This window comes from Podarcis tiliguerta (genome assembly GCF_965153285.1).
Source record: "Podarcis tiliguerta genome assembly, chromosome: 14".
In the NCBI taxonomy this organism is placed as follows: domain Eukaryota; kingdom Metazoa; phylum Chordata; class Lepidosauria; order Squamata; family Lacertidae; genus Podarcis; species Podarcis tiliguerta.
The window spans coordinates 37117668-37129156 of record NC_139547.1 but is presented as its reverse complement, the minus strand read 5'-3'; the positions used below and the strand labels follow the sequence as shown (position 1 = coordinate 37129156).

The 11489-nt window shown below is 46.5% G+C and overlaps 1 protein-coding gene across 1 annotated transcript; it reads right to left on the bottom strand.

The window, feature by feature from the left end:
* Window positions 1-3549: 3549 nt before the first annotated feature.
* Window positions 3550-4446, bottom strand: LOC310663983 (proteasome subunit beta type-5-like). The gene has a single exon (XM_083412482.1). It carries the CDS (start codon window positions 4443-4445, stop codon window positions 3591-3593), a length of 855 nt encoding a protein of 284 aa, XP_083268608.1. The 5' UTR covers window position 4446; the 3' UTR covers window positions 3550-3590.
* Between the last annotated feature and the right edge of the window lie 7043 nt (window positions 4447-11489).

Sequence of the window (11489 nt, the reverse complement as noted above, 5' to 3'; positions counted from 1 at the left end):
GGTTGCAGAGGTCCAGAAGACGTCTAGATCTTTCTTCGTTGTTGATTCGGCGGCGACCCACCACATGAGCAACGATAAGAGACTTTTTGTGTCTTTTACACCGCAGGAAGGTGCGATTCACCAGGCGGATGACCACACTATTCCCAGTAAAGGCTACGGAACTGTTGTTCTTCACAGTTTGGACTTATCGATACAGAATGTCCTTTACGTGCCAGACGCCAAACATAATCTGCTCAGCGTTGGACAACTGAATGAGCGGAACATTGACGTTTCCTTCAAGAACAAGAAGTGCATCATCACAAAGAAAAATGACTATGAATTGCATGCTGAATATGTTGATCGTTTGTTTGTTTTGTATTATGATGATGTTGTGCAGGATGACACTTGTTGCATTGCAGGTTCTAACAAAAGTTTGCATGCAGGATGTATTCATGATTTTCATCGAAAATTTGGTCATTTGCATTTTGAGGCAGTATCTAAAATGCCTGCCTTGGTTGAAGGTATGACTATTAGACCCTGCAGGTACCACATGAAGTGCAAAGCATGCGCAGCAAACAAGGTGAAAATGGCTGCGAAAGGTAAGGTGTCTAGTAGGCAAGCTACGGAACCATACCAGATTATTCATGCTGATTTGGTTGGACCACTAGCGCCCTCTTTGGGTGGAAATAGGTACTTCATGGTTCTCATTGACGCATTTTCTAGATATATTTTTGTGTACAATCTCAAGCAGAAATCAGAGGCTTTTCCTAGGTTCAAGGAATTCTGTGCTTGGTTGGAAAATGTGCATGGTAAGAAGATAAAGACTCTTTTCAGTGATCGCGGGGGAGAATTCACTTCTCAGCAGTTTGAAGCTTTTCTGACTGAGAAAGGAATTCAACACGATTTGTCTAGTCCTCGCTCGCCATGGCAGAATGGACTTGCGGAACGGGCAAATCAGACATTGCTTCAAGGGTTAAAAACCTTGCTGCATGATGCCAATCTTCCAGAGAGTTATTGGGCCGAATCTCTCTCGTGTTTTGTTTACAGTTACAATCGCAGGTTATCTTCAGCGATTGGTTGTACCCCCTATGAGAAGATGTTTGGCAAGAAGCCATACATCAAACACATGAAAATTTTTGGTTCTGACATGTGGGTTCATTCACCACAAAATTCAAAGTTAGACAAGCGTGGATTGCATGGTATCTTTCTAGGTTATCAGAAAGGGTCTTACAGAATAATGATGACTGACTCTAAGACAATTAAGCTCACGAGAAGTGTTGAATACAATGCAAAGTGGGGGGAGAATGTGGGAATTTTCCAATGTTATCCTGATGACAGTGATGAGACTGAGGATAGTCAGAAGCAACCACAACAACCCACACCCACTGATGAAGGTTCTGAGTCTGAATCTGAAACTGAATCGGGTGATTCAGAGGATTTCAAGAGTGCGAAAGCCTCTATGCGACCCTCTGAAAGCTCTGATCAAGAATTGGAAGAACCATTGTTCACAATAGGTCGCTTTTCTCCTAAGAAGGAAGAGGAGAGTGTTGAAGACTTAAGGCTAATTCGTAGGTCACAGAGAGCCACAAAAGGCAAACCTCCAAAGAGATTTGCTGATGAATTTGCTACGATAGCAGTAACAGCTGTTAAAAGCTCCAAGAAGGTATTTGAACCTTCAAGTTTCCAAGAAATCCAGGGTTTGGATTCAAAGGAAGCTGAACCATGGTTAAATGCCATGAAGGCTGAGCTTGATTCCTTGGAAAGGAACAAAACATGGGAGCTAGTTCCAGTAGTTCCAGGAATGAAACTGCTTGGAAGCAAATGGGTCTTCAAAGCGAAGACTGATCAAAATGGCAAGATAGTCAGACACAAAGCCAGATTGGTAGCCAGAGGTTTTGCACAAGTACCAGGTGAAGACTATCACGAGACCTACTCACCCACAGTGAGGTATGAAAGCATTAGGCTTATGCTCAAGCTAGCTGCAGAGGAAAATCTACACATTAGTCACCATGATATTAATACAGCTTTTCTGTACGGATCTCTGGATGAATCACTTTATATGCTTCCACCTGATGGCGTACAGGTAAAACAGGGATTTGTTTGTGCTCTGAAGAAATCCCTTTATGGTCTCAAACAAAGTGCACGGTGTTGGCACACAAAACTCACTGAAGTATTGTTTTCTCTAGGTTTTCAGCAAGGGAAAGCTGATCCATGTGTATTTGTCAAAGAGGAGGGGCAAAAGAAACTGTACTGTTTGTTTTATGTTGATGATTTATTATTCTTTTGGAAAGATGTCGCAATGTACAATAACGCCCTAGCTCAACTGAAAGAGCACTTTGACATGAAAGATCTTGGTGAGGTAAACAACTACCTATCTCTGGAAATAGAAAGAGATCAAGATGGTAACATTCTAGTACACCAGTCACGGAAAATTGCTGATGTGTTAAGCAAACTAAACCTGATGGATGCTAACCCTGTAGACACACCGATGACAACAGGTTATCAGGTAGATGACACTGGAGAAGCATTTTCTGACTCTACACTGTACAGAAGTGTGCTAGGCAAGTTAAACTTCATTGCCAGATGTTCAAGACCAGACATTGCTGTTAGCTGTAATTTGCTAAGCAGACAAGTCAACAATCCTAGTGTCAAGGATTGGAAAGCTCTGAAACGCATAGCGCGGTATTTGAAAGGCACTATGCATTACAGACTGAGATTTAACAATCAGAAGTCTGGTGGTCTTGAGATATTTGCAGATGCAAGTTTTGGAAGTGACACTGAAGACAGGAAAAGTACGTCTGGAGTTTGCTACATGTACAATCAGGGTCTGTTTGATTGGTCATGCAAGAAGCAAACAACAGTTAGCTTAAGTACTTGTGAAGCTGAACTGAATGCACTGTCTTATTCACTTAAGGATTGTGAATGGTTGATACAATTGTGCAAAGATATGAAAATTCCTGTCAAATGTCCAATCCAGGTTTACCAGGACAACAAAGCATGTTTGGCTTTGCTGAAGTCTGAAGGTTGTAAGCAAAGCACGAAGCACTTGCAATTAAAATTGCAGCATGCTAGGGAATGTATTCAGAAGGGACTCGTAACGGTGTCCTATATGCCAGGTAATAAAATTCCTGCTGATGTATTATCCAAGATTGTATCAAGGGATCAACACTGTACCTATGTGCAGAAGTTGGGTTTGTACTGATATTGTACGAACACGCTGCCCAGTGATGTTCACAGAAAGGGGGAGGATGTTGGTTTCTGTTTTCCTTCACTGTGCAGCGAAAGGGCTTGTCACGAGACAGGTGTTTACATTCCACAGTCTGTACTGTACTGTTGGAGTTTCTCACGGGAAAGGGAGACTGGATGTGACGTACACTGGTTTCCTGTTTTTCACTGTGTTGTTTCTCTCCAAGCTGTCGAGGAGAGAGGATGCTTTTCTGCTCCGGCAGAGGCAAGATGTCTTTCTGTAATATAACTGCTTTGAACTGTAAATAAAGCAACCAAGAGTATGCAGCACGTACTCCTCATCCTTCCGCTGGGCACGGAACTCTGCTTTAACCAACAAAGAGACCCCAAATCAGCACCCCAGCTTTCTCCCAAAGTCCATCATCTCAAGCGACTGTTTCTGTGGCTTTGTCATTATATAATTCATGCAGTTTGGACACGTCGTCGCTGGAGACACGGACCCAGCCATCCTGGCGTACCTGGTAGAGGTTGACTGTGCCCCCAGAGTAGGCATCGCGGTATGTAGCCTGGTAGATGGCGCGACGGGCCAGATCACAGGCTTCTTCAATGGTGAGATCATTAGAGTAGCCACGGTCCATTACTCCGTAGGCGTAGACAGAACCGGAGCCCACCGAGAAAACTTTGCCTGAGATGCGGTTCCCTTCACTGTCCACGTAATAAAGGCCTGGCCCTCGCTTGTCCCAGCCACAGATCATGGTACCCATAGAGAGCCCCATTCCCTTGTACTGATACACCATGTTGGCCAACAGCTTTGAGGCAGCAGCCACCGATATCTGCTCCTTGTTGCGGAGTTCATAGATGCGACACTGCCGTGCCAGCAGCCGCTCCCAGAAGCTGCAATCGGCTGCACCACCAGCCACAGTGCCCAGCAGGTAAGGGTTAATCTCGATGACCTTCTTGGCCCTCTGAGAAGCAATGTAGACACCTGCTGTTGCCCGGGAATCCACAGCCACTATCACACCATGCTGAAACTTGAAGGCCAGGGTTGTGGTGCCGTGCAGCAGCTCGATCTTGGCATCCCCCGCGGCGGTGCCTCGGTCCAGGCCAGGACAAGGGGCCGCCAGAAGCAGGGGCATCCTCGAGGCCTGGGCCTCCGCCCCATGGCCGCCCCCACTGCAGGTGCCAAGCGCGGGGAGTCGGAAATTGTTGCCGGCCCCAAAACTGAAGAACCCGGCCCTGTTCACGGGCAGCTGCGGCTCCAGCAGGCTGGCCGGCGCCATCTTGGATAAGGGCTAGTCCAAAATTTAGGTTTGTTCAACCCAAGTGGGTTAAAGGATTCTGCTGCTCTGCAACAGATCTCCTCGAAAAAGGGGAAAGAACCAGACTCTTTGTGACTTGGAAAGTGAAGGGGAAATGCATTGAAAAGTGTGGGATGAATGAATGAATGAATGAATGAATGAACAAATGAATGACTAACAGGAAGATGTATATACCCGCAGGCAAATCAAAGCAACTACAGGGCACATGCTCATTGTTGTCTAACTGCCCCACAAACAAATCAGAACAAATGCTCAATAAAAGCAGGATACAATGTAACCTCCACGTAAGCTTTGTACAAGCAGATTAGGAGAAATGCTCAATAAATAGGGTGTCTGGAGGAACCCCACACGGGCAGATTCAGGTTGCATGGCTGAAGTTGTTTTGATGCTCTTGTTCAGCCCACCCACTTCCACTCAAAAATGGACTTGTTGCCATAAGGAAAGCACATCCAATACCCTTTTAAAATGTGGCTCTTCTTTTGGCGGGGTTATTGCTTTTATTCTTATTTTATATACTGTGATCTTTTTATGTCAGCCACCCTGAGACCTCTGGGTATATGGCGGTATATAAACTCAATCAATCAATCAATCAATGGGAAAGTGCACTGGGAAGTGTGGGATAACATTTGCTAGATACAACATAGTTCTCATCCACACTAAACATTTAAAGCAGTATCATGCCACCTTAAACAGTCAGGGCTTTCCCTAGAGAATAGTGGACGTTGTAGTTTGCTAAAGGTGCTGAGAGTTGTTAGGAGAGCTACAAATCCGAGAGTTCCCTGTGAAGAGGGATTGGTTGTTAAACCACTGGGAACTGCACTGGAGGCTGGTCCATTTGGGCAATTGGGGCCCGACCCCACCAACCCCTCTGCTCTCAGTTTGCCCCCACCTGCCTGCCTGCCTTACAATTCATCCCAAGGTTGACACCACCTGTCAGTTTCCTCCTCCTCAATCTCAGGCTGCATTCACACAACAGTTTGTTCCATTTCCCCATCATTTCCCTAACTGTTAATTTCAACGTTTTATGTGAGCTTCCACACAATGTAAAAGCCACTTCTAGAAAACTAACGAAATACGTTTGGCACTCATTTCTGTGTTATTTGATTCCATTAAAAATCTGTTTGCAGTCCCCTAAGCTGGAAAATCGAGCATGTAAAATGGTTGTAAATCAAAGATTATCGTGACAGTCCATGAAGTTGTTTGAAAAATTGGGTAAGAATTGCGGAGTGCCAACCCGGGAGTAGTAGGTCTGAGATGGATGCACTGATGTATCGTGAAAAAGAAGTGAACTGGTACTCTGTTGAACTCTTCTGCTTTCACATTGCATCTTCCATTAGTCAATTCGTGTGAAACGTCTGGCACGCAACGTACTATACGCCCGTTCTTTCACACAACTTCATAGATTGTCACTGTAATATTCCATTTACAGCACTGTTAACCCGGCAGTGACTGGTGCCCATTGGAACCAGTAAGGCGGAGTGCAGGGAGCTCAACAGCCCCATGTTGTTCGTTCGAGTCTCACGTTGGGCAAAAGATTCCTGCATTGCAGGCGGTTGGACTAGATGACCCTCGTGGTCACTTCAAACCCTATGATTCTATTAATATAATTCCACAACCACCACTCCATTAACAAACAGAGCCAGAAGCAGTGACAGGTAGATTCAGCTAATTCTAGCCTCATTCCCATCCTCTGCTGAGGAGCAACACTGAGACTGGGGGTGAGAAAGCTGACAGGCAGCAACAACCCTTGGATGGATCGTAAGTAAGGCAGGGGAAGTGGGGGTCAGCTGAAAGCAGATTGGGGTTGGCAGGGCAGCGCCCCCATTTGCTGAAATGGCCCAACCTCCACCAGCAGGAGATTCAGGGTCCTGTGCAAGAGGACTGAGGCTCATGATAGTTCACAAAATTATGTATGGCATAGAGAAAGCAGATAGGAAACCGTTTTTCTCCCTCTCTCATAAAACCACAGACATCCAATGAAGCTGAATGTTGGGGGATTCAGCACAGATAAAAGAAAGTACCGTATTTTTCTGTGTATAAGACGCCCCCATGTATAAGATGCCCTCTACTTTTGAGGACCCCAAATTTAGAAAATGGGCATATGCACTATCCGTGTATAAGACACCCCCATATTTTTAGCCTTATTTCAAAGTAAAAAAAAACCCCTAGTCTTATACATGGAAAAGTATGGTACTTCTTTACACTTGTTCCCAGAGGAGGTAGTGATGGCCACTAGCTTGGATGGCTTTAAAAGAGGATTGAACAAATTCACAGAGAAGGTGCTCAAGGACTAGTAGCCATCATGGCTGTGCTCTGTGTCTCCATTCAGAGGCTGCAATGCTTCCAAATGCCAGTTGCTGGAAACGCCCCCAAGAGGAGCGTACACTTGGGTTCCTGTCCTGCTTGTGGGTTTCTCACAGGCATCTGGTTGGCCACTGTGAGAACAGGATGCTGGACGAGATGGGCCATTCGGAGATCCAGCAGGCTCTTCTTCTGTTCTTAACCATCACATCATCATCATCATTTATTATTTATACCCCACCCATCTGGCTGGGTTTCCCCAGCCACTCTGGGCGGCTTCCAACAGATTATTAAAATACAATAATATATTAAACATTAAATGCTTCCCTAAACAGGGCTGCCTTCAGATGTCTTCTAAAAGTCTGGTAGTTGTTTATTTCTTTGACATCTGGTGGGTTGGCGTTCCACAGGGCAGGTGCCACTACCGAGAAGGCCCTCTGCCTGGTTCCCTGTAACTTGGCTTCTCACAGCGAGGGAACTGCCAGAAGGCCCTCGGCACTGGACCTCAGTGTCCGGGCAGAACGATGGGGGTGGAGATGCTCCTTCAGGTATACAGGACCGAGAACATGGGGAAAGCCCGGGTGTGTGTGTCCCAGAGCACAGGTCCTTATATCCGGCACCTTCTTCCTACAGTAGTCTAAGCTCACAAGCAGGGCACAAAAAATCCCCATCCCTCTTGCAAAGTTTCTCCCCAGCAGCTGGTATTCACTGGCATAATGCCTCTGAAACTGGAGGGTGGCTATTAGGATGTGCATATTTCCGCCCCCTCCCCCACCGCTCTATTTTTGCTCTGAGAGTTGGCTCTGCCCCTGTGCTCCATGCTTATGATTTCTAATTTAACCAGGAGCATTTCTAAAATTAATTCTGGGGTTGGAGAATGTAGGGTGTGCTGTACACTTGTATCTGGATTCCTGCAATGCACCCAGTGCTTTCCTTGCATTTGATGCAAGAAACAGCAATTAGTGCAGAATGATGCAGCACGATTGCTGACAGGAGCAAGACCCTGTTAGCTTATAGCACCTCTGCTCAGAGATCTGCACTGGCTGCCAATTTGTTCCTTGGCCAAATTCAAGGTGTTGCTATTAGTATATTAAGCCCTCAACAGTTTGGGACCAGTTTACTTGAAGTACTGCCTTACCCCGTATTGACCCACTCAAGCACTTTGATCAAGTGCCACATAATGTCTGTATCACACTTGCAAGGAATCAGTCCTTTAGTGGGGCAGCACCTACTCTGCAGAAACCCTTTGCCTATTGATATTATGCAGGCCCCTTCATTGTATTTCTTTCAACGCCTGCTGAAAACACTTTTTTGTTTAAGCAAGCCTGTGAAGATATGTGGCTTTCTTATGCATGTTCATTTTTAAACTGCTGATTTAATTTTGATACCTTGTATGTCTACTCGTTTTTAATGTTTGATTTTATCAGTTGAGGTTTCTGCTGATGAAGCGGTACATACATTGTGTTAAGTGAGTCAGTAAGTCTCACCTACCCCACTGCTCTCTGTGTTACTGTGATGGCCACCAAACTGGATGGCTTTGAAAGAGGATAAGGCAAATTCATGGAGCACAAGGCTATCAACAGCTACTAGTCATGATGGTTATGCTCTATGTCCATTGACAGAAGCAGCAATGCCTCTGAATACCAGTTGCTGGAATTATCACAAGTGAGCAGAATGCTGTAGTGCACATGCCCAGCTTCCTGGCTTCCCATAAGCAGTGGCATAGCGTGGGGGGTGCCTGGGGGGCCGGTCGCACCGGGCACAACATCTGGGGGTTAGGGTTAGGGGGCGCAAATCCACGGGTTAGGGGGCGCAAATTACTTGCCTTGCCCCGGGTGCTGACAACCCACGCTGCGCCACTGCCCATAAGGCACCTGGTCGGCCACTGGGAGAACAGCATATTGGGCTAGAGAAGCCATAGCGTAATATGACAGGGCTATTCTTATGTATGTGCACATTGGGCATGTCCCTGAAACCATACAACTAAATAAATAATTTTTGATAAGGTTGTATAGTTAATTGCACCAAGATCCTTGTTGCACAATGTTTGAACAATATGTGCATGCGCTCCTGCCCATGAATAAAATACCACATGAGAAAGAATCATGATACAACCAGTCGTACAATCGCATCAGGATGGTTCTTGTGTCGTATGTTCTTCAACAGGGCTGGACCAAGACATTTAGGCACCTGAGGTGAGCCACAAAATGGAACCCCCACCTCTGCACCAGAGAAGAAGGAGGGTTCTACTCCAAAGCAGTAACTAAGGGGCAATAATGATCTACACCTGAATCTGATGCCCAAGTGGTTCCTGCCGCCTGAGGTGGCTGCCTTGCCTCTTGGGTGGCCCGGCCCTGTTTTTCAGTACATGCAAACTATGTATGCAAGCCTACTTAGAAGCCCGTTCTGCAATTAAGTGGCATATAGGCCAATCAACGATGTGCATTAGTAAAACATGTACAATGGCATCAAGGGCCAGTTTCTTCCCCCTCCAGTGGTTTATCGGTACATGCACACACATTGCTAATACAGAGCTGGGGGGGGGGGGAGAGAGAGAGAAGCAGATGAATGGAAGGAATTGAAAGCCACACCAAAATGTTCACACATTGCACTGTAAAATTTGAAAATAGAACATAGAATTATGGTGAATTCCTAATGTGGCTGGTTTCCACTTCGGAAACAAGAAAGGCTTATTAGGCCACAAGGAAATTCAGATGGGAAGCATTTTAGAAACACCCATGGTCTGTAGAGCCATCATGGCTAATAGCTATTGGATTTCTCCTGTGTGCACTTCCTGGGGAGTAAGTCCTATTGAGCAATGGTGCCTGTGTCTGCGTAGCTTGCACTGCACAAGAGCTGTATACAAGACTGGTAATAGTCATATGCTGGGAGATGCAAGAGGTTACTCAATCTGCAGTAGAACTTTCCCCCAGGCTAACAAATTCCTTCCAAGGATGCAAGTCATTATTCCAACACATGGGCTCTTCTGTTTAGTTTAGGCACTTTAACAGTTCATCAGTGAAGACTGGTCCATTAGGACCCTGTGGAGCACTGCCCTACCAACCAACCCCCCATCTGCCCCCAGCCCCCTCCTGCCTGCCTTCCTGTTTGCAACCAGTCCAGAGTGTGGCACTGGCTGTCAGCTTCCTCCTGCTGCTTAGCCTCAGTGTTGCCATTATAGAACTCAGTAAGGGTGCGGGTGGCGCTGTGGGTTAAACCACAGAGCCTAGGACTTGCTGATTGGAAGGTCGGCAGTTCAAATCCCCACGACGGGGTGAGCCCCCGTTGCTCGGTCCCTGCTCCTGCCCACCTAGCAGTTCAAAAGTACATCAAAGTGCAAGTAGATAAATAGGTACCACTCCAGCGGAAAGGTAAATGGCGTTTCTGTGCGCTGCTCTGGTTGGCCAGAAGCGGCTTAGTCATGCTGGCCACATGACCCGGAAGCTGTACGCTGGCTCCCTCGGCTAATAAAGCGAGATGAGCGCCACAGCCCCAGAGTCGGCCACGACTGGACCTAATGGTCAGGGGTCCCTTTACCTTTAAGGAGAAGAATTGGGGCAAAACTAGCATTAGTTGGCTCTGCCTGTCATTGGCTCTGGCACTATATACTGTTGGCCTCCTGGTCTCCTGGCACAAGTGATAACCCTGTAGCCCAACAGGTGGTCAGCTCCCATCTGCCCCAGCTAGCACGGGCAATGGTTAGGGATGATGGGATCTGCAGATCAGCAACATTGGGATAGCCATTGCTTCTCCTTCCACTGTTCTGCTGCAAGAGGGAAAATGCAAACTGAAGAATCCACTTGCCGAATGCTTCCTCAGAAGTCAGTCTCCCTGTGGAGCTTACTCTCAGTGTTTACAGGGTTGCAGCCCAACTGACTCCAATGGAAAGCACAACAGGGAGGGGAAAAGAGTGCCAGAGATCTGCCAGAACATCACCCTTGTTTTTCCAAAGTGGTGGGACAATGACGACCCGTGGCTCCTCAAGTCCCATCAGGTGGAGCCAGTGGTCAGGGATGATGGAAGTTGTGGTCCAACAACATCTGCAGGGCTCCGTGTTGACTAACTCTATTCTAAATCATGCCTCATCATTTTCTATCAACTTTTCACAGATACAACATTTAAATGATGATAAATTGAGGGTCTGGGACGCGGGTGGTGCTGTGGTCTAAACCACTGAGCCTCTTGGGCTTGCAGATCAGAAGGTTGGCGGTTCAAATCCCCGTGACAGGGTGAGCTCCTGTTACTCAGTCCCACCTCCTGCCAACCTAGCAGTTTGAAAGCATGCCCAAAAAAAAGTGCAAGTAGATAAATAGGTACCGCTCCGGCGGGAAGGTAAACTGCGTTTCTGTGCGCTGCTCTGGTTCCAGTGTTCTGTTGCACCAGAAGCAGCTTAGTCATGCTGGCCACATGACCCAGAAAAACTCTCTGTGGAGAAACGCCGGCTCCCTCGGTCTGTAAAGTGAGATGAGCACACCAACCCAGAGTCGTCTGCAACTGGACTTAACTGTCAGGGGTCCTTTACCTTTTTTAAAAAATTGAGGATCTAACACTTATCTGAGGCCTAAATATACCACACAGATTGTTTAGCATTAATAGATTTCTTTGGATTTCATACCAGCTGGGATCTCTGTCTGATACACAGGGTTTATATAAGACACAACCCGCTGAGACATTTTCTCAGAGATCTGTAGAACATAGTGGAAG